This window comes from Pristiophorus japonicus, chromosome 16, assembly GCF_044704955.1.
Source record: "Pristiophorus japonicus isolate sPriJap1 chromosome 16, sPriJap1.hap1, whole genome shotgun sequence".
Taxonomy (NCBI): domain Eukaryota; kingdom Metazoa; phylum Chordata; class Chondrichthyes; family Pristiophoridae; genus Pristiophorus; species Pristiophorus japonicus.
In genome coordinates, this window is record NC_091992.1 from 18,898,912 (window position 1) to 18,922,806 (window position 23,895).

Consider the following 23,895-nt stretch of genomic DNA (forward strand, 5'->3'; position numbering starts at 1 on the left):
TTTTTTCTCAAATTGTGGCTTTCTATGCTCAAGCGCACAAATGCATCCAAAACATTCCAGTTGAGTTCTGTTTGGTTATAAGAGACCCTGAAACACTTCTCCCCACGCCTCGTTTTAGTGTTTGAAATGTTCAAATGATTCGATAGGGTAGATGTAGAGAATCTATTTCCTCTGGTGGGGCAATGAAGAACGAGGGGACATGATGCTAAAATTAGAGCTAGGCCGTTTAGCAGGGAAATCGCAAAGCATTTTTTTAATCCTCACAAAAGGGTGGTAATCTGGAATTCCAAATCCCAAAAGTCTGTGGATGCTGCGTCAATAGGAGCACTCAGGACTGAGATTGACAGATTTTTATTGGGCGTCGGGGGATCTGGAGCTCAGGTGGGTAAATGGAGTTGAGGCACCGATCAACCGTGATCCGATTGAATGGTGGAACAGGCTCAAGGGGCTGAACGGCCTACTTTTGTTCCTTTTCGCAGAAACTGACACCTCTGCTCGCACGCCTGTAAAGATCTCCTGTTGCCTGTCCCACGAATGACTGGTCAGTTTGCATTTGCTAAAATAACCGTTCTACCTTTAGAAAAACTGAGGTAACGCTGTGTCACGTGGGGGCTGTCAGCCCCAGCGCCTGACTGAAAAGTAAAAGGGATGAGTAAGCCCATTAGTTACTAAGTAGAGTAGTTTAGGATCTGGTCTGTTGTCACTTAACCTGTGAAGTGGGGTTAGGTTGCAGGGGGACATGTAAATGAAACAGATGCTAGGTACTGCCAGCTCTGGCATTCTGCCCAAGACAGGCAGCTCCCACTGAGCTACTTCTGTGAATGTGCGTGAGGATTACACACTGGAGGGAATGCACAAAACACGCTCTTTTGCAGACATTACAATAGGCAGTAAACGATGATCAAGAGAACCTTTGTGTTCGATTTAGCAGTCAAGATCTAAGCCTCTTTTACATTGGTGCTATTTTAATCTGGTTTCCAGGAGACCAATCCCTGTGAGCCAGCTCTTGCAGGTTGCACTGCTAAATCCAGTTCTCTTACCCAGCTGGCCTCCCAAAGCCGATTTGTCTCCATTTCTCGTGTGTCTTAAGATCCGGTTGTCGTAATAAAGGACTTTGAGTTGTGAAAGTGCAGGGAGCTGGTGTATCGCTGCCAGTCTCTCAGAATCCAAGCTAAAAGAGACCTCATTTACTTTGTAAAGAGTTTGTAACACATTTTCTTTTTTTTTTTGCATTTAATTCAGTCGTTACCACGACCCAACATTTACTGACGGGGGAATATTCCCTCTGTATGTGAATCTTTAACAAATCAACTCCCAACAATTACAATCGCGTTGCTTGCGTGAGTCCCACTCACTCTTTTTCCCTCAAGGACTCTGTCCCACCTGTGACGGTGACTGTTCAGTCACCTAAGGACTCATTTTTAGAGGGGAAGCGACTCCGAGGAACTGCCTATGATGATTTGTGTGTGTTTGCACGCACATGCAGCGCTGGAGACTAGGTCAAGTGAGTTGACGTGTTGTGACATCCATAACCTGCTACACTTGATTTTTACACATGCGGTATGATTTGCAACGTTCCACAAAGTGGTACTATAATAGCCAGGCACTTTCTGCAACAGGCCATTTGCCCGACTTCAGGGGAGGGGCCTGCTGGGGTTGCTGAGGCAGATCAGGTGATGGGCTGCTTGACGACACGAGGTACTGTAGGCCTGATCCCCCACACTGGCACTTTTCAGCAAAGGTCGCCGGAGAGCAAAAGGCTTATAACCTACCGCTTCTAACACGCTGGAACTCTGAAACTAAAAGCTGGAAAAACTCAGCAGGCCAGGCAACATCTGTGTGGGGAGAAACAGATAAGAGATTTCGCATGTGGGCCCTTCACTAAAAGTCGATGTTACAGATGAGCAGCATATTAAAACAGAACAGTACAAGGGGAAGGGTAAGGTGGAAGTGAATTTAAAAAAAAACATACACAGGAAAATAAATATAATAACCAGTGTAATGTGTTTAATGGAGAACGGGTTAAATGGCAAGAGTTGATATTGGCAATCCCAAGAAATGAAAGCCATTTCCGAGACAGGAGTGTGTGACGAGCTGAAGGGCAGGTTGAACGGGAAACTATAAAAAGTGGAGCAAACTCCAGTGGCCCTGGAGCCTGGTAGGAGAAGAAAACGCGTCATTGCCAAGGATGCAACCCACTCCGCCAGGGATGGCGGTGATGGGGTGGGTTCGTGCTTGAGGTGGGCACCGCCCACCAGTCGGAACACTGGAGCCCAGGACCCGCAGGTGCCTAGCCTACGGGTGTCCATTAATCGTGACTCCCTCTTCAATCAGGGTCCTCAAAGGGGAGACTCTTCAAACGGGGTCCTCGAGGAGAGACTCGCTCTTCAATCAGGGTCCTCGAGGAGAGACTCGCTCTTCAATCAGGGTCCTCGAGGAGAGACTCGCTCTTCAATCAGGGTCCTCGAGGAGAGACTCGCTCTTCAATCAGGGTCCTCGAGGAGAGACTCGCTCTTCAATCAGGGTCCTCGAGGAGAGACTCGCTCTTCAATCAGGGTCGCTCCCCGCCTGCTTGCGGTTTCATGGATGCTTTACCTGGGACTGTGAGTCACCCGTTGCATAACCTGTGTGTCTGGAAACGGTCCAAAACCCTGCTGATAATGAAAGCCGCCTTGCAGCTTAGTGAGGTGGAGCACAAAGTCAGCTTATGGGTCAAATGCCAAGAATGGTTTGTGTGAAAGGGCCTGCTGTCACTCAAAAGCTGCCATATATAGACTTTGATTGACGGCAATTATCCCTTCCACAGAATTGCATTTCAGTGCTTGACCTGCAAAGTTAACTTCTTCCCCTCGAAGCTAAGCAATAACACGGGAGCGAATCCAGTCGACGGACAGCTATGACTGTCCCCTGCAGATTCGCACTGACTGATTTGTAGCTATCATTTTAAATATCTCTGTTGTAAGCCAGGTCTGTATAGGTCAATACAAGGACACCATTTTGCAGCTTGGGTCTCCCTGTCTGCTCTTTTAGATATAATTCAAAGACAATTAAACTGGGGGAAAAACGCCCTGCTTTTATTCCGGACATATTTATCGCTTTTCATCCTGACTTGCTGCTGTACTGCGCGGGTGCACATTAGGCAGTTTCTCTGTTCACCCTTAATTGGATTGCAACACCTTCAGCTACTTAACCTCAATTCCTCAATGCTCTGATTTGATACGGTGAGCAGGCCGGGACAAAAGCCTCTACCCGGCCCCCTATTCACCTTCTTTATTGCTGCATTAACCCCCTGTCCGTTGTGACATGTTTACGTGCAGGCCTGCACCACAGCGCCTTTTGTAATTGTGCTGTTGGGCCGCGCGGCCTGCACTTGCCATTAATCTTGTGCATCTTTCTCTAACGCACTATTTTGCCATCAATCATTTCCTGCAGTTGGCTGTGTGCAGATCCTGGCAGACATGGCGGGGGTGTCACAGCAGCCACAAGTGTAGGCTCCCTACTGAGGCACTGCTGTCTCGATTGTGATCAGGGCTACATGTTGAGTAATAGGTCATCAATACCTCAGCAATTCTTGCTGTCAGTTATTGTGAGGCCACGTTTTTTTTGATTTAGTAACAGTTGCCAGACAGTTTATCAAGCTTTCATTGATCTAGTTGGTTCCCAGGTACATTTCAAGGTGCAGGTGTAAAACCAGTCCGGACCTGTGTGGCTTTGGCTCAGTTGGTAGCACTTTTGCCTTTGAGTTAGGAGGTTATGGGCTCAAATCCCACTTTGGACTTGACTTGCACGAGAACACTATCTATGGTGATGCTTCAGTGCAGTACTGATGGAGTGCTGACCTACATTGGCTTCCGGTTAAGCAACACCTCATAATGTAAAATATAGGAGCAGGAGTAGGCCACTCCTGGAAATAACCTCTCTCCATCCACTCTGTCAAGCCCCCTCATTATCTTGTATGTTTCGATAAGATTGCTTCATTCTTCTGAACTCCAATGAGTTGAGGCTCAACCTATCTTCATAAGTCAACCCCCTCATTTCCGGAATCAACCTAGTGAACCTTCTCTGAACAGCCTCCAATGCAATTATATCCGTCCTTTAAATACGGAGACCAAAACTGTACACAGTACTCCAGGTGTGGCCTCACCAATACCCTCTGCAGTTGTAGCAGGACTTCTTTGCCTTTATACTCCATCTCCCTTGCAATAAAGGCCAACATTCCATTTGCCTTCCTGATTACTTGCTGTCCCTGCATACTAACTTTTTGTGTTTCATGCACAAGGACCCCCAGGTCCCTCTGTACTGCAGCACTTAGCAATTTTTCTCCATTTAAATTCTAATTTGCTTCTCTCTCTTTCTGCCAAAGTGGATAACCTCACATTTGCCCACATTATACTCCATCTACCAAATTTTTGCCCACTCACTTAGCCTGTCTATATCCCTTTACAGATTTTTTGTGTCCTCCTCAGAATTTGTTTCCCACCCATCTTTGTATCATCAGCAAACTTGTCTACATTACACCCGGTCCCTTCATCGCCAAGTCATTAATACAGATTTTCAAAATTCTCATCCTTATTTTCAAATCCCTCCATGACTTCGCCCCTCCCTATCTCTCTGTAATCTCCTCCAGCCCCACAACCTTACCCCCCTACCCGAGATGTCTGCGCTCCTCTAATTCTGCCCCCCTGAGCATCCCTGTTTATAATCGCTCAACATTGGTGGCTGTGCCTTCTGTTGCCTAGGCCCCAAGCTCTGGAACTCCCTGCCTAAACCTCTCCGCCTCGCTTACCTCTCTTTCCTCCTTCAAGACGTTCCTTAAAACCTACCTGTCACCTGTCCTAATTTCTACTTGTCCTAATTCTTATCTCACAACAATGATGTGAAGCGCCTTGGGACATTGCACTGCGTTAAAGACACTATATAAATATAAGTTGTTTTATCTGTGTTTAATAAAAATGAAGGGGCCCAATCTGCTGCTTCTGGAGGCTCATGTAGATATGATCACTGGCCGGACCTCAGCCGTGATCCCTCACCACTCCTCCATCCCGATGATCCGTCGCATTTCTGCCTCGATCTCTCACCGCTTCTCTGCCTCAATCATTCGCCGCTCATCCGCCACGATCTCTCGCCGCTCATCCGCCCCGACCTTCCCACTCCGCTGCTGTTACCTGGGCCCCGCCGATGTTCCTGCCCACACTCCAAACGCCGACCTGGGTTTTGATGACGTCGCACACTTGGCGTGATCATGGACTTGGAGTTTGCACACTTGGAGTTCGGCGAGTGATTGTGGTGGAGCTGTGACAAATGTTTGGTGCGGAGGAGTGGCGAGAGATTGTGGCGAATGAGGGTGCAGGGACCAGAAGAGCCGAGGGCCCAGGGGCAGCACGGGCCAGCCCACACCGCGATATGTGTGCCCGCTAGGTCCGTGCAGCAGAGCAGGGCTCCAGTCGTCCTGGTTAACCCTTTCCACTGGATAAAGGCCTAGCTCTGTCAAGCCCGTGTGGTGGCTGATGTGCAACAGTCACTACATTTTTTTTTTTCTAATCCACGCACAGGCGTCTTCCATCCCTGGAGTTCAGGTCTGCAATATCTGGTCCTTCATTGAAACATCTGCGAACTCGTCCCTTTTGGTGTGGAAGCAAGTCATCCTCGTTCGAGGGACCGCCTATGATGATGATGATTATGTGGATATGAAGGACCCTGAGGCACTAGTGGATGAACAGCAAGGGCTTTCTCTTGCTGTCTAGTGAACCTTTGGGACTAAATCAGATAGTAGTATGTGTGTGTGCAAAGCAATTAAAGAGCACTAGATTCACTTCGATGTTGTACCCCTCTGACATAATTTGTTTTCATGCAGAAATGAGCTGATTCATAGAATAGAATGAATCATAGAATGGTTACAGCGCAGAAGGAGGCCATTCGGCCCGTCGAGCCCGTGCCGGCTCTCTGCAAGAGCACTTCAGCTAGTCCCACTCCCCCGCCCTTTCCCCGTAGACGTGCAATTTTTTTTTTCCTTCAGGTACTCATCCAATTCCCCTTTGAAAGCCACAAATGAATCTGTCTCCACGATCCTTTCAGGCAGTGCATTCCAGATCCTAGCCACTCGCTGTGTTTATAAAAAAAAAAATGTTTTTCCTCATGATGCCTTTGGTTCTTTTTGCCAATCACCTTAAATCTGTGTCCTCTGGTCCTCGACCCTTCCGTCAATGGGAACAGTTTCTCTCGATCTACTCTGTCCAGACCCCTCATGATTTTGAACACCTATCAAATCTTCTCTCTGCTCTGAGAACAACCCCAGCTTCTCCAGTCTATCCACATTACTGAAGTTAAATTGGTGTGCAGTTTAAAACTATTCCTTCATGCGATGCCCAAGGCCACTGACATTGGACTTTCAAAAGGTCCCACGCAAGAGATTAGTGTGCAAAATTAAGGCACATGGGATTGGGGGTAATGTACAGACGTGGATAGAGAACTGGTTGGCAGACAGGAAGCAAAGAGTGGGAATAAACGGGTCCTTGTCAGAATGGCAAGCAGTGACCAGTGAGTTACTGCAAGGTTCAGTGCTGGGACCCCAGCTATTTACAATATACATTCATGATTTAGATGAAGGAATTGAATGTAATATCTCCCAAGTTTGCAGATGACACTAAACTAGGTGGCAGTGTGAGCTGTGAGGAGAATGCAAAGAGGCTGCAGGGTGACTTGGACAGGTTAGTTGAGTGGGCAAATGCATGGCAGATGCAGTATAATGTGGATAAGTGTAAGGTTATCCACTTTGGTGGCAAAAACAGGAAGGCAGATTATTATCTGAATGGTGACAAATTAATAAAAGGGGAAGTGCAACGTGACCTGGGTGTCATGGTAATTGAAAGTAGGAAAGTAGGCATGCAGGTACAGCAGGCAGTTAAGAAAGCAAATGGCATGTTGGGCTTCATAGCAAGTGGATTTGAGTATAGGAGCAGGGAGGTATTGCTACAATTGTACGGGGCCTTGGTGAGACCACACCTTGAGTATTGTATGCAGTTTTGATCTCCTAATCTGAGGAAGGACATTCTTGCTAGTGAGTGAGTGCAGCGAAGGTTCACCAGATTGATTCCTGGGATGGCAGGACTGACATATGAAGAAAGACTGGATCGACTAGGCTTATATTCACTGGAATTTAGAAGAATGAGAGGGGATCTCATAGAAGCATATAAAATTCTGACTGGATTGGACAGGTTAGATGCAGGAAGAATGTTCCCGATGTTGGGGAAGTCCAGAACCAGGGGTCACAGTCTAAGGATAAGGGGTAAGCCATCTAGGACCGAGATGAGGAGAAACTTTTTCATCCAGAGAATTGTGAACCTGTGGAATTCTCTACCACAGAAAGTTGTTGAGGCCAGTTCGTTGGATATATTCAAAAGGGAGTTAGATGTGGCCCTTACAGCTAAAGGGGTCAGGGGATCTGGAGCGAAAGCAGGAATGGGGTACTGAAGTTGCATGATCACATTGAATGGTGGTGCAGACTCGAAGGGCCGAATGGCCTGCTCTTGCACCTATTTTCTATGTTTCTATGACCTGACTGGAATAGGGTTAATCTGGTATTAATTGTACGATAATTCTGCTATTTGTAATCAGTGTTTTGTGGATTTTCTTCCACCTTTTCTTGTAAACCCTCAGTGTATACAAGCATGCTGTGATTTCTGGGTTCAAGTAGGTTTGCATGCATCAGGTGACATTTTCTCACCCAAAATGTTGTTTATTTTAAGACGGCTTGTGCAGTGCAAGATATTGCGATGGGGGGAAAATGTTGTGATATCCATCAGGTCTGCATCAGCCACTGCGACCAAGTACAAAATACCTTTTTAGTGTCCACATTCTTTTGAATGTGGAATCCAGCACCCAGATCACTGCCATCCCGCAGGCCAACGTATCTATGTTGGCAAAAGTTGGTGCCATTGAGGCAACAGGCAGATCTCTAACAGATCAGGTGGTAAAACATCACTAGAGTAGGCACATCTACAGCTTCTGCATTGCCTTTGGTGTAGCTTGCTGCAGAGAAAGAGCATGAAATCCACAAGATTTGTACAGTACAGCTATCACTGCGGTGTTGTGAATAAACGTGGAAAGATGTGGTGCTAAACTTCTAGCTCATTTCACAAAAGCAAAGGCAATTGATTTCATTTTTAAGCTATAAAAGTGCTGACATTTTTCAGCATGTGTTTGACATTTCTCTAACCTTTCCTCAGTGCTCCCCTACACGGTTTAATTTGTTTTCTGGTCTCTCTTAAATGTCAAAACAGTGGGAGAAAATGTTCTTCGAAACTTTACAGATGCATTCATCCAAGATACGAGGCACAATGTGTTTTCTCTTGTATCGGTTACTAATGGAAGCGTGATGAATGTTACCGATTATTCAACCCTCTAACCTAATTAACCCTTTAAAGCACTGTCAGCAAGTGATAACTTTCTTATAGTCCAGTATTTTCATATTAAGTAACAGGTGGTTCATGGCACAAGGTGAATTGCAAATGTTTGCATTGTTCTTGGCTTCGGAGATGGGTGGGTGGGGGTTGTCAGCAGTGATCCAGAGGCCTAAAAGTGGACAAGAGACTCTACCCGGGTCTGTGGTTGATTCTCTGACCCACCGTGTTAGCCATAGAATCAGCAGAGCAACCTCCTGGTTTAAATAGGTGATGTAAAGGGTGATATGAAGTGCGGCCACACAATAGGGGTTGGCGATTGGAGCTGTAAAATTTATAGATAAATAATCTTTGGACTTTTTCCCAATTTCTACTCTGCTGAAGATGTTGACTCCTTGCTAAGGGTACGGTTGTGTAGGTTTGGGTAACCCTTCCAATACCTCCCCCAAATGGCCAACCGTCATCTATGACAATAGAGAGTGGGGGTCCACAGGTTATTTGAATGTGGAAGGCATTGGAAATTTGCAAGAAGATTCAGACATTAATCGTTTGAACGCAATCGTCTGAGCAATTGGATTACAATCCGGCAAAATTTCAGGCTGTCGGATTAGGCTCCAACAAGGGATAAATAGTCATTCATATTAACAGTCCAGGAAAACTGCATCCCAACAGTTTTTAAGAACAACAATAAATCATCTTATTTACTCTGTTGAAGAGGCTCTAAAGTGAAAGACTATATTGCAGCTAAATTTGTTCCCAGATACTTAAGACACTGAGCCCTCTCTTTCAGTCTACCTTAACCGCCACAGCATAAGCATGTCATGCTCCGAGTGTCTCCACTCCAGGAACTCTGAAACAATGGGTACTTGTTGTATTGGACAGCATTTCAAAGTGAGAATCAGCAGTGGATCTTGTTGCGAAAGTCACCATTGCATGTTCAGCAATTGGGTTCAGTGACCTGGTGAAACACATCTGTCTAAAGTTCTTCTGAAATAAATTCCGATTGTAAGTAATGTCCACTGCGTATCGTGGTGATAACCAAGTATCAACTGTGTCTGCTCTAGGAATTGTCTCCAGTTGGACTTTGCAGACAAGTAGTTTTTACAGACTGGTGACATGGTCCTCCTTTTCCCTATGGGCTTTATGCAGACTTCGTTCTTTGCCCATATGGGTTTCATGAAGAATATATACTTTGTAAGACATTTTAAAATTGGAATAAAACTTAGAAAATAAATAAGCTCTCTTGTGGCTTTGGAAAATTGTAGTGTATTTGCAGAGATATTCCTCTGTTCATTACTGAGCTCTAAATTGCTGATCAAATGAATTTCCATGGAGCCTTCTAATCAGTCACATATTTTAGATACATATGGAACTTCCAGTAGCACTGCATCCATGCACAAGCAAGCTCTATACTGTTATGTTACCAATTTAGTGCTTGAATGTAAATCTGGCATCGATTAGTAGTATAATATGAGGGTGTGGCGAAACCTCTGGTATCTGCGGCCCCATTGAGCTGTCTATCAGACCCGCGTCCAGTGGTGGTCTCTGTGTGAATTAATGTCGTATTGGCTCCAATATAAAAGTGGGAGCTGATCTAACCTGAATGTTAACTGAGCTATTGGCAGAAATTCAACTCTCCCAGGCTGTTGGAGAGTTGCACCAGTAATTGGGTTGAGTTTGTGTGTGGCTGGGAGCAGGGGGCCACACATAACGGAGTGCTCCCGAGTTTTCTGAAGCATTGGAAGGAGCCTATACACTCGGACACCCAGACATGTGGTGTGGTGTTCCATGTTTTTGGCGGATAAGCATAACTGGTTTGAGTGTAGTGATTAGTGTGATTTCACTCGTGGGGTGTTTGCACTATTGTGTTGTTGCAGAAGAGAAGTTTTATTTTAATACTTTGAGGGCTATTGTTAAAAATTGGGGAATATTCCATACTCTACAGGCTAGTTAAAATTATCACCTATTTTAAATCTTGAATTCCTTTTAGTTATTTGCATCAGGCTTTAATTTATTTTTCATTTCAGGGCTATAATTTCTTTAACTTTAAAAATAAAATCCAAGTGCGTTGTTTGACATTCATAAATGGGCCACTATGAATCAGGAAGACTATCTAATTTAACAAGTGACAATCTATTATACATTACAATGGTTATTAAACCCCATGTCTGTATGGGCTCATCCCCATCATTTGTCAGTGACTGTTCTCTGTCCTAACTGTATTATTTTGTTGCAGTAGCTTTATTTTTTTCCAATTGTAGTGTGTCTGACTTCACACAGCGACGATAGGTGATCTGTCCAAATTGATAGATTTTCAATGTGTAACCTTAAAGGAGACTGCAGCATGCTTTTTAAAAAAAAAAAGAAAGTGTGTGTGTGTGTGTGGTTGCTATATAATGTACTTATTAGTTTCTCTTTAAATGTATGCAGTAAGTGATCAATTCTAATTGAAGAAAGCCACTGCTAGCTGACCATGGTTAACGGGTGCCTCAACACTCCCACACCATGTCTATACATTACTTCATAGTGACAGCTCTTTGTAGTGATGAGATTATGGTGCCTGGAGATCCTATTCATTTTTCAAGGCATCAGGATCATTGAAGGGTTGATGAGAGAACTCGGCAGCGATGCCTTCTCGCCCCCCCCCCCCCCCCCCCTCAGCCTGATTTCTCTCTTTTCTTCTTTCCTCCTTTTTTCTTTTCTTCCTTCTTCTTTCCCTGTCTCTCTTTTTGCTCCTCCGCCTAATTACTGACTCTTTGCTGAAGTGCTCATTTTTCTTTTGTGCCAACCCTGCGTGTTGCATTTATATAACGCCTTTTAATGTAGTGAAACATATCACGAAGTGTAAGCGGGCAAAAAAATGGTCGACAATTTGATCATCTGCATGTGGGCGGAGGGACATCATAGGTGAATCTTGTCCACACCTGACATTCACATGTGCACATTTTCAGCAGGAGTCACTGCCCCCACCCACCCAGCAGTACTGAGGACAAAGCCCAGTGATATAGAACTCTTCAGGACTGCTTTTCAGATGGGGAATGGATCGAAAGGGCAGGCCAGATTAATCAGTTGGCCTTTACTTCCCCGTCAAAAGTGAACTTCTCCTGCATACTAAATCTTTACCTGCCAGCCACATACACAACTACTGCAGTCTGTCAAGCCCAGCTTGTGTATCCTTTTTTTTAAAAGTTACTGTGTTAATTCAAATGTAATTCAACCATCGCTAACATTTATTTATAAAAGAAGAAAAACTAATTAGGGGTTTTTGATGAGTGAAACATCTATCCTAGTGAGAATTGCATGATATAGAGAATGTGTTGCACAGTTTTGGTATAGATGATCAAATGGTGTCCCTCTAAATCTTGCTTATCTCTGCATTCAGGGAGAATGGAAATTTAGTCTCGAGTTCCGCTGCAAACTCAGTTAATTTACGGGGCGTTGCGTGTTCTGCCAGAGGTCCAGTAGAATTTACTACTTGTGTCATTCTTTGTTTTTCCTGAAAGATGCTTTACCTTGTGCTTATCCACTTTAAATTGCATCTGCCGCCTGTCTGCCCAATCTTATCTGTTTTCTGAAGTTGTTTACAATGCTCCTTGCTGTTTGCCAAATCTCCTCCTTTGGTATCATCAGCAAATTCTGAGACTGTAGTCCCTATACACAGATGCAAATCATTCTTTTAATTTTCTGGGACACACTATTTCCGAACTGAGCACCATTTGCCCTAACTCTCATCAGTCGACATTTGTTGCACAATGTAATGTGAAAGTACCTGACCAGCTGTGAAAGGATTTCATTCAAAAGCAATATGGGGCTTTGGCACGAGTGTAACTCCCAGGGTACATAAGTAGCAGATTCAGTCCATTCTCTCTGAAACCACAAAACATGTTGTTAAAGGGGCACTGTCTTTATTGTAATAAAATGTATGGCAAACTTTGCTGCTTGATAAACTCAATCCAATTGCACAAACTGGGTCAAATCCCAGTTACATGTGACACTGTGGGGTGGGGAAATTATGGGTAGTACCTCGAGCTCTCTTTCTCCAGAAGAGAAAATGTTTCCCCAAGTACATTTTATTGAAGGCAGCGCTCCCAACTGAGGTTTATACAATTTATATGCAACATTTTAATTTCAGTTTCCATTTCCATAGCCACAAGTGCAAGGCAATGCCATGGATTGCTCGTATTTATTTCCATCGCCAGACCGCGCGCGAGCTCTGAACTTGTCTTAATGGACACCAACTGTTGTAATCCGGGCGCTAGAGATTCTAGTCGTGGATTTAACCTAGTGAATGCAATTATGTGACCCCTGCCGACCTGTTTTCATGGGAATGACCTAGTCGAGGTGAAGGATAAATCTACATTTTAGTCATAAATATGAACTTTGTTCCCATACATTTAAGTGCGGTTTGCAATTTAGAACCAATTGCTTCAGCGAAACGTCGCTTTGTTGGGACTTTGGATAATTTTTGTTGGCTTCTAGAATAACAACAACTTGTATTTATATAGCGCCTTTGACACTGAGCCGCATAAGAAGAAATTAGCGCAGGTGACCAAAAGCTTGGTCAAAGAGGTATGTTTTAGGGAGCGTCTCGAAGGAGGATAGAGAGGCGGCGGGCTTTAGGCAGGGAATTCCAGAGAAATTAAAGGGAGAGTTTGAGAATTAACAACGAAGCAAAAGCACAGACTGAGCAATGTTACTGTTCCAGAAAACAAACCTACGCACAAGACTTCAACCGGGGACGTTGACTTGGGGCAAAGTAGGATATTGAGTTCTGCATTTCGAGCTCCTTGTCCCCCAAATACCATACTTGAGACGTGGCTAAAGGGACTATTCCAAAGAAGGAAGCAGCTTGAGTTGTATATAAATGCGCAAAGCACCGTGAATCCATCTCATCCCATCCTAATGGTCTCTGCCTGCCCTTGGCCCCCTTGCACTACAGTCATCTATATCGTCCAATAAATAACTTCTTGTGGTTTTAAATGTTTAAAGCAGCTGTTCTGAAATTTGCACTAAACCCTTTAATTCATTATCACAGCTAAATCTGGTCATGTCGAAAGAGAGAGACAAATTTACAACCCTACTGTTTTGAGGGCACCAGCTGTATGGCAGTTCATTTAAGGGGCAAAACTGGTTTTCTCCACACTGCTAATGCGGCTGTTGTGTCTTAAGTGACTTGGTATCAGAGTGTCTTAAGATGCAGGCTGAGGCACGGCTGTGGTAATCTTTCAGACAGCCAGAAATATATAAGAGCAGATCCCTGAGAAACATGGTGGTAATTCTAACCTCACCCCATCGGGTGGATTGCCGGGCTGATTGCTACAGTTTTCGATTCCTTTTTTTCCTCTGTCAAATGACTCCGAAGATGAACCTTTAATGGGCTTCAAATGCTGCAATCGGACTCGACGGAGGGCTCCTCGGTAAGTATTTTATCTTTACGACATTAAACATCATTTTCTCACATAATGGACCGCTGCACTGTGTGAGCATTAACTACAAGACATGCCAAAAGTAAATTGCAAGAATCTCTGGCTCCCTCCAATGGTTCTGATTTTTTTAAAAAAAACCAGTCAGCAGCCAAATTCCTTAGCCAGGGTTCCCGTTCCCGATTAGCTGGTCATTCACAGTTTGCCCACATGGCAACAGCACTTTGCTTCAAAGTACATTTGTTGCAACTGAAGTGCTTTGGGATGTCGAGCGGGAGGATAAAAATGTGAATTTGTACATTTGTTCTTTCCTGATCACCATACAACAGTGTCTGTGCCAAGTGAGGACTGGATCGGGTTCAACTGCCATACCCCCTGCATTCAAATAACCCCTTAAAGCTCGCGGCCCAGCCTCGGTATGGGAATAATGGCTTTGTGGGCGATGGGCTGGAAAGTGGCCAGCTCCCAATGGGGGAGGTGTACCCAATCAGCAGCTTCAGACGAGGACAGAGGTGTAATATGGGGAGAGGGCTGAGACAAATGTTGGTCACGCGGACATATGGCTCAACCAATGGTGGCCGTGACTTCAGCTGCCTTGGCCCCAAGCTCTGGAACTCTCTGCCTCTCTACTTCTCTTTCTCTTCAAGATGCTCCTCAAAACTCTTTGACCAAGCTTTTGGTCACCTGCCCTATTTTCTTATGTGGCTCAATGTCACACTTTTTAATCTCCTAATACCTCCTGTGAAGCACCTTGGGATGTTTAACAACATAAGAACATAAGAAATAGGAGCAGGAGTAGGCCATACGGCCCCTCGAGCCTGCTCCGCCATTTAATACGATCATGGCTGATCCGATCATGGACTCGGGTCCACTTCCCCGCCCGCTCCCCATAACCCCTTCTTTCCTTATCAGTTAAGAAACTGTCCATCTCTGTCTTAAATTTATTCTCTGAGGCAGCGAATTCCACAGATTTGCAACCCTCCGAGAGAAGAAATTCCTCCTCATTTCCGAATAAGATCTTGCCCGATAGTTCTAGTCTCCCCCATCAGCGGAAACATCCTCCCTGCATCCACCTTGTCAAGCCCCCTCATAATCTTATACGTTTCGATAAGATCACCTCTCATTCTTCTGAATTCCAATGAGTAGAGGTCCAACCTACTCAACCTTTCCTCATAAGTCAACCCCCTCATCTCCGGAATCAACCTAGTGAACCTTCTCTGAACTGCCTCTAAAGCAAGTATATCCTTTCGTAAATATGGAAACCAAAACTGCACGCAGTATTCCAGGTGTGGCCTCACCAATACCCTGTATAACTGTAGCAAGACTTCCCTAAGTTTCACTAAGTTAAAGGCATTATATAAATACAAGTTGTTTTGGCAGGCAGCAAGTCCATTCGGTTGCTTGCATTATTCACCGTATAGACGTTGCAGCATCTATAAGTCAGCCCCACGCCCTTCACCATGATCTCTGCCGGTACCCGGGATAGTTTAACCTCACCAGTGCTGCTGTAGAAACACCCTGTCTGCTTCACATGTTTGATGGTTCCCAAAGGAGGGCGTCCTGGAGATGCTTGCTTGTGTATTTAGTTAGTACAGTAGTAGGGCCATTTAGGACGCCTCTTGACATTTTGACTGGTTTGCTGTCGAGAGCTAATCAATAACGAGCATTACACTAACCCAACAGTTTGTTAAACAAAGGTAATTATGGGCCTGGGGCAACAATCAGCTGCCGGAGTGTAAAGTGCTTTTGTGGGGGTGCACTTAAGCAGAGAGTGCCGTTATTAGTATGCACTTAATAGAATGGGCTTCAATCGAAATTCATTTGGAGGGGCTGTGGGGCAGAGGGAATTGTGATGTTAAATAATAAAGTGCTCAACAGCTACATAGAAAAGGCACTGATTATTTAAATTGTTGAGAGCGTGGAATTGAATTTAATTGAGAATTTGAGTCAGTCCAGGCACTCGAACCACGTCACAACATTTGTAGTGCCGACTGGATACAGCCATTGACATTTTAGCAGCATTAGACATCCGCTTTGGATTTATAAACCTCTCCGCCTCTTTACCCCTCTCCGCTTTTTAAGATGCCCCTTAAAACCTATCTCTTTGATCAAGCTTTTGGACATCTGTCCTGATCTCTCCTCCTATGGCTCGGTGTGAAAAATTGATACTGCTCTTGTTAAGCGCTTTGGGACGTGTTACTACGTTAAATGCAAGTTGTTGTACTACAGCAAGGACTGCCGAGATATGAAAACAACCTTGTTGTGAGGCCATACAAACATAAATGAATGAATATTGCACATCTACTGACTGCTCTCTGGCAATTAGCTACAGATTGTCATTCAGTAAACTCTGACGTGTTCGCACTGAAGGAATAGGCGCTATTAATGCACTCATTAAGTAGACCTGCAGCCCCGACCTGCGAGAGACCATCAGCGGCAGGTCGGCGCCATAAAAAGAGCAGCGTGGCGGCATACCACTGCAAGGTACAGCGTGAGCTGGTGCAGGAGGGCGACGGCAGCGAAGAGGGACATCATCAAGGTCCAGGTCAGTGATTGGAGCGTGGGCAGATACAGCAGGAATGGTGAGAGATTGTGGAGGGGTGTGATCGGGAGAGGCGAGGGCCCAGGGGCAGCACGGGCCAGCCCACACTGCGATATGTGTGCGCACTAGGTCCGTGCAGCAGAGCTGGTCTCCAGTTGTCTTGGGTAATCCTTGCCACTGGAGCAACACCTAGCTCTGTCAAGCCCGTGTGGTGGCTGGTGTGCAACGGCCACCACACGTTTTTTTAAAAAAATCCATGCACAGGCATCTTTCACCCTTAAGGATGTAGTTCGGGATCTGGAATATTAGGTCCTTCATTGAAATACCTGTGAACTCATCCCTTTTTGGCATGGAAGCAAGTCATCCTCGTTTCAAGGGACTGCCTATGATGTTGATGATTTAAAATTTAAAATTCAGCAGAGGAGGACAAATGGTTTAATTAGGAGGGGGAAATAGAGTACGAGAGGAAGCTTGCCGAGAACATAAAAACTGACTGCAAAAGCTTCTATAGATATGTGAAGAGAAAAGGATTAGTGAAGACAAACACAGGTCCCTTACAGTTGAACTCAGGTGAATTTATAATGGGGAACAAAGAAATGACAGACCAATTGAACAAATACTTTGGTTCTGTCTTCACGAAGGAAGACACACATAACCTTCCGGATGTACTAGGGGACCGAGGGTTTGAGAGAATGAGGAACTGAAGGATATCCTTATTAGGCGGGAAATTGTGTTGGGGAAATTGATGGGATTTAAAGCCGATAAATCCCCGGGGCCTGATTGTCTGCATCCCAGAGTACTTAAGGAAGTGGCCCTAGAAATAGTGGATGCATTGGTGATCATTTTCCAACAGTGTATCAACTCGGGATCAGTTCCTATGGACTAGAGAGTAGCTAATGTAACACCACTTTTTAAAAAATTAGGGAGAGAGAAAATGGGTAATTATAGACCGGTTAGCCTGACATCAGTAGTGGGGAAAATGTTAGAATCAATTATTACGGATGAAATAGTAGCGCATTTGGAAAACAGTGACCGGATCGGTCCAAGTCAGCATGGATTTATGAAGGGGAAATCATGCTTGACAAATCTTCTAGAATTTTTTGAGGATGTAACTAGTAGAGTGGACAAGGGAAAACCAGTGGATGTGGTGTATTTGGACTTTCAAAAGGCTTTTGACAAGATCCCACATAAGAGATTGGTGTGCAAAATCAAAGCACATGGTTTTGGGGGTAATATACTGACGTGGATAGAGAATTGGTTGGCAGACAGGAAGCAGAGAGTCGGGATAAACGGGTCCTTTTCGGAATGGGAGGCAGTGACTAGTGGAGTGCCACAAGGCTCAGTGCTGGGACCCCAGCTCTTTACAATATACATTAATGATTTGGATGAAGGAATTGAATGTAATATCTCGAAGTTTGCAGATGACATTAAACTGGGTGGCAGTGTGAGCTGTGAGGAGGATGCGAAGAGGCTGCAGGGTGATTTGGACAGGTTAGGTGAGTGGGCAAATGCTTGGCAGATGCAGTATAATGTGGTAAATGTGAGTTATCCACTTTGGAGGCAATAACGTGAAGGCAGAATATTATCTGAATGGTGGCAGATTAGGAAAAGGGGAGGTGCAACATGACCTGGGTGTCCTGGTTCATCGGTCACTGAAAGTTGACATGCAGGTACAGCAGGTGGTGAAGGCGGCAAATGGCATGTTGGCCTTCATAGCTAGGGGATTTGAGTATAGGAGCAGGGAGGTCTTACTGCAATTGTACAGGGCCTTGGTGAGGCCTCACCTGGAATATTGTGTTGAGTTTTGGTCTCCTAATCTGAGGAAGGATGTTCTTGCTATTGAGGGAGTGCAGCGAAGGTTCACCAGACTGATTCCAGGGATGGCTGGACTGACTTATGAGGAGAGACTGGATCAACTGGGTCTTTATACACGAGTTTAGAAGGATGAGAGGGGATCTCATAGAAACGTATAAGATTCTGACGGGACGGGACAGGTTAGATGCGGGAAGAATGTTCCTGATGTTGGAGAAGTCCAGAACCAGGGGACACAATCTTAGGATAAGGGGTAGGCCATTTCGGACTGAGATGAGGAGAAACTTCTTCACTCAGAGAGTTGTTAACCTGTGGAATTCCCTGCTGCAGAGAGTTGTTGATGCCAGTTCATTGGATATATTCAAGAGGGAGTTAGATATGGCCCTTACGGTTAAAGGGATCAAGGGGTATGGAGAGAAAGCAGGAAAGGGGTACTGAGGGAATGATCAGCCATGATCTTAATGAATGGTGGTGCAGGCTCGAAGGGCCGAATGGCCTACTCCTGCACCTATTTTCTATGTTTCTATTTTCTATGATGATGAATTAAATGGAGCGCCGTAACACTGGATTTTTAAATAAGAAACTACATGCAATGAAAAATATCTCCGCTGCGCATATATAGCATTTGTTTTCAAAAGTAGATTTTATTTTTTTATAATTACATGATTTTAAAGGGGAATTAGGTATATATTTGGAAAGGATAAATTTCCAGGGCTATGGAGGGGGGGAAAGCATGCGAGTGGGATTCATCATCATAGGCAGTCCCTCGAAATCGAGGAAGACTTGCTCCTACTCTAAAAGTGAGTTCTCAGGTGACTGTACAGTCCAATATGGGAATCACAATCTCTGTCACAGATGGGACAGACAGTGGTTGAAGGAAAGGGTGGGTGGGGCGTCTGGTTTGCCGCGCACTCCTTCCGCTGCCTGTGCTTGCTTTCTGCACGCTCTCGGCGACGAGACTCGAGGTGCTCAGCGATCTCCCGGATGCTCTTCCTCCACTTAGGGCGGTCTTTGGCCAGGGACTCCCAGGTGTCAGTGGGGATGTTATCAAGGAGGCTTTGAGGGTGTCCTTGAAATGTTTCCTCTGCCCACCTGGGGCTTGCTTGCCGTGTAGGAGTTCCCAGTAGAGCACTTGCTTTGGGAGTCTTGTCAGGCATGCGGACAATGTGGCCCGCCCAACAGAGTTGGTCGAGTGTGGTCAGTGCTTCGATGTTGGCCTGATCGAGGACACTAACGCTGGTGCGTCTGTCCTCCTAGGGGTTTTGCAGGATCTTGCGGAGACATCGTTGGTATTTCTCCAGCGCTTTGAGGTGTCTACTGTAAATGGTCCATGTCTCTGAGCCATACAGGAGGACGGGTATAACTACAGCCCTGTAGACTGAGCTGGATACCAGAAAAGCATGTGAGTGGGATTAATTGGATAGCTGTTGACAGGATGGGCTGAATGGCCGCCTCCTGTGCTGTCCGAATCTACGCTATCTGGCCAGTTCTGTCATTTCCGGGTTCAGGCGACTGTTCGAAACCACTTGGTTGCCGCTCATCTATTTAAATACAAGACTAAATACAACAGGCCGTTGGAACGGATTCTGTCGGCTGGCTATAAATCGCACAGTCAATGTCCTTCGTGCTTTGTTGACAGGCAGTGTATTCTCGGTGTTGACTGTGGAGCTGGGATAATAACCACAAGACAGTATCTTGGATGGATCACACTGCTGCCTGGCACAGTGATGCGCCAAGAGGCCAATACTCTTGATATTTTCCCTACAATTTGCTCCCTTCTCCTCCCCTAAAGGTGCTGTGTGCGCTGCGGTTTGACCTGTATACACCAGCTGGTACTTTTTTTTTGTCTTAAAACCTTTCAGCCCTTCTCCTCCTTTTAAATTTTCTCCCATTTTTTTTTTCCTTCCCCTGAAGGTGCTAACTCCCTGTCTTGAGTGCAGTTCCATGGTCTGGTGGGCCTCTGCTACTGTCGCTGTGTTAAACATCTATCCTTTTGATCAGTGCTGAGTGAACTGATAAAGCCTAGAGAGGGGAGTGAGTGAGTGAGAGCGAGAGAGACGGCTAATTTTAGAACGGGCCCGAGTTCATCAATTGTCGGTATGCTGTCACTATAATTAACCATCACAAAATAAAGCCGTGTGGGATGATGGAAGGAGGTCATTGCGTACTGACAGCTGAAAGAACACTCTTTCTCCACGTGTTTCTGTTGGTAGTACCATGAGGGCTGCCTTCTGCACAGGGGACACTAACTCTGTTAATGAGCAAGTTGCCTGAATTTGCAGACACTGCATGTCAGCAGAACCTGACTTGCTGTACAGGCTTATTCTGCCATTTGAGAAATCCAAGGTCAGTAGCTGCTTATTCATTTGGTTGCCTGCAAGCACAGATTACCTACAACATTATATCCTGTTCGTGTGGCTGGCTGTGTTTAGTTCAAACCAGCGCTTTGCAGCGAATCTGGGGGCCTAACCCGATTTTGGAGCCTTTCTTTCCGTCGTCATAGAAATAATTTGTTTTGAATCCAATTTGAATGAAGAGCTCCCGTGAGAATATTAATTCATTTTGAAACGGAAGAAAAATATCATATTTGAAATCTTACGTTATTGTAGTACCTCAGTGGTGTAGCGGGGTTTGCTGTGAGCAATGGCAGAAATGAACCAATCCTATCCCGACACCGTGCAATCGGATCGCAGAGCCATCTTTCCATCAGTCACAAAAAACAGCCAACCGAAAATAACCTACCTACAGAATCGTGGTTTTTGACTGCAACACAATTCCTTACTTCCACTATATACTCCTGCTGCGTGATAGTACCACACCTAGTATTCCTGTGCTCAACCCATACCTTGTTTCACGCTTCCAATTTCACTCCAACCCCTCTCCTCAGTATATCCCAGCCTGATGCCTCATATTTTCCAATGACTCCAAAGTCTGCTTCAAGCTTACTCTTTAAGCTTTTGCTCCCCTTTTTTCTCTCCCTTTCCTTCCTCCTCCTCGACCCCGCATACTGCGGGGTTCCACACAACTAAAGGATGTCAGCAAGTGATGCTGTGTTGACTCCACCTTAACCAGTTGAGGGGACAGATGGGGCCTCGGTTTAACCTCTCATCTGACGGCCCATCACTCCCTCCGCACTGCACTGGAGTGTCAGCCTAGTGGAGTGGGACTTGACCCCCCAACCTTCTGACTCCGAGGCGAGAGTTCTACCCACTGAGCCAAGGCTGACACTCTGAAGACTGGTCCCAGGAATAATGAATACGTGTACAAGCAAGTAAACCGTAAGGAAAACTTGCATTTATTATGTGTCTCATCACAACTCGAGCATCCAAACACTTTTTGTGTAAATTACTTTGAAGCACAGTCACAATTATGTAGGCAAGTGTGACAGCCATTTTGTCCACAGCAAGATTCTCTGATTAGCGTTGGGTTGGAATTGTCCATTGAATATTCTGGGAAGGTCAGGAGAGTGCATATAACATGGCACACAGTAGGTGCATCCTGAAATTGTGCAAAGTGGCATTCATCCATGCCTGAGCCTGCTATACAGGCAAGCGAGCCACCTCACTTTGTTGCTAGACAGATCCTGAACCCAACCCCACCCCCCCACCCCTCCCCACTCCTACACAACAGCACTTGTGATCAGAGTACACAAATGAGGGTCACAGAGAGAATCCCACTGGATTTAATGCTTTTTGCGTCCATCCGATCAGAAGCCCTCTGAAAATCCAGATCAATATTCAATCATATACCGCTCATAAATCTAAAGAAAATAATTGAGCCCTCGGCTGTGCTCTGAGGTTGGAGCTGGGTTCCTTTTGTGTCGAAACCGAATCCTAATTTGATTCATGCAAGCACTTAATTTGGAAGCAATGTCCTGTTATCCACTTTGTGTCTCTTCCCACTTGCGAAGACATTCCGGGGCTGAGACACTGAATCCCACAGATTTACAATATCTGCCGAAATGTCTGTGCATTGAGGGAAGCAAAGTTCTTCTTTTTCAAAGGAGGAAAATGGCAGTGTGCCCATTTTCCTCTTGGTTAGTGAGCCTCTAATTGGAGTGCAGAGAGCAGTGGTTTTAAAATGTTCTGGTTTCCACGGATATACAGGCAGGGATTTCCCATGTCTCGGCTCACCAGTCCCTGAATCCCCCCCCCCCCCCAACCTATTCACTTTATTGGATTGAAAATTACACCAGCGGAATCGAGGGGGAAACCCAGCCAGTCATTTGTTGGGTTATTAACCACAGGCAGAGGGTCAGCTGCCGTTTCTGTTAAGTAATGAGACACAGCTAATAAAAATAAACGCGAACCTATTTCCACCTTGCTTGCTGCCAGATCCGTAATCGGCGACTGAGCTTCTCGTTACGCTCTATAATGTAAGCTTTTTAAAGAAAGACTTGCATTTATATAGCGCCTTTCATGACCACCGGACGTCTCAAAGCGCTTTACAACCAATGAAGTACTTTTGGAGTGTAGTCACTGTTGTAATGTGGGAAACGTGGCAGTCAATTTGCGTGCAGCAAGCTCCCACCAACAGCAATGTGATGATGACCAGATAATCTGTGTTTATGATGTTGATTGAGGGATAAATATTGATCAGTGAAATGGAAGGGCCCCGAGTTGCAATGACTGGGAGATCACTGGTTCGATCCTTCCCCCTTGAGTTAGCTGGGGATGTGGGGGGGGTGCCGTGATTGGTTCATTGTCAACCATGGCTCAGTTGGTAGCACTCTCGCCTGTTGAGTCAGATGGTCGTGGGTTCAAGTCCCACGCCAGAGGCTTGTGCAGATTCGGAGGTGCCGTCTTTCGGATGGGGCGTGAAATGTGGTCTTGGTTAGCCCTTGCCACTGGACCAAGACCTCGCTCTGTCAAGTCTGCTGGCCACCACCCATTTTTTAAAAAACCTACGCACAAGCATCTCCCATCCCTCCTATGTAGTTCGGGTCCTTCTTTGAAACACCTGTGAACTCATGTATTTTTTTGACATGTGAGTAAGTCATCCTTGTTTCGAGGGACTGCCTATGATGGTCCCATCTGCCCTCTCGGGTGGATGTGAAAGATCTATTGACACCGTTTGTAAAAGAGCAGGGAAATTCTCCCAGTGTTCCGAGCCAACATATAACCCTCTGCCAACTCCACCAAACACTGATTATCTGCTCATTTGACTCACTGCTGTTTGAGGGAGCTTGCTATGTGCAGTTAGGCTGTTGAATTTCCTGACACTGCAGCACTACACTTCAAAAGTAATTTGTTGGTTGCGAAGGGCTTTGGGTCGTCCTGAGTTTGTCCTTCCCTCCTATCTTCTCCCTCTTGCAATCTCTCTCGCCTCAACCCCTTCATCATCATAGGCAGTCCCTCGAAATCGAGGAAGACTTTCTTCCACTCTAAAAGTGAGTCCTTTGGTGGCTGAACAGTCCCAATACGGGAATTACAGTCTCTGTCGCAGGTGGGGCAAACAGTGGTTGAAGGGAAGGGTGGGTGGGGAGTCTGGTTTGCCGCACGCTCCTTCCGCTGCCTGCGCTTGATTTCTGCATGCTCTCGGCGACGAGACCCGAGGTGCTCAGCGCTCTCCGGATGCTCTTCCTCCACTTAGGGAGGTCTTGGGCCAGGGATTCCCAGGTGCTGGTGGGGATGTTGCATTTTATCAAGGAGGATTTGAGGGTGTCCTTGAAACGTTTCTTCTGCCCACCTGGGGCTCGCTTGCCGTGTAGGAGTTCCCA

The 23,895-nt window shown here is 45.6% G+C and overlaps 1 protein-coding gene across 3 annotated transcripts in view; it reads left to right on the plus strand.

Moving 5' to 3' along the window:
• The window catches only part of traf4b (tnf receptor-associated factor 4b), a 113,503-nt gene that overhangs the window by 51,195 nt on the left and 38,413 nt on the right, over positions 1-23,895 (plus strand). Inside the window, exon 1 of one of the 3 annotated variants that reach the window (XM_070858073.1) lies at positions 2,572-2,603. The exons of the other annotated variants lie outside the window; for them this stretch is intronic. Coding sequence (XP_070714174.1) covers positions 2,587-2,603 — 17 coding nt within the window. The 5' untranslated portion in view covers positions 2,572-2,586. Of the gene's footprint in view, positions 1-2,571; positions 2,604-23,895 lie in introns of those variants that run through there. 3 annotated transcript variants of the gene reach the window in all.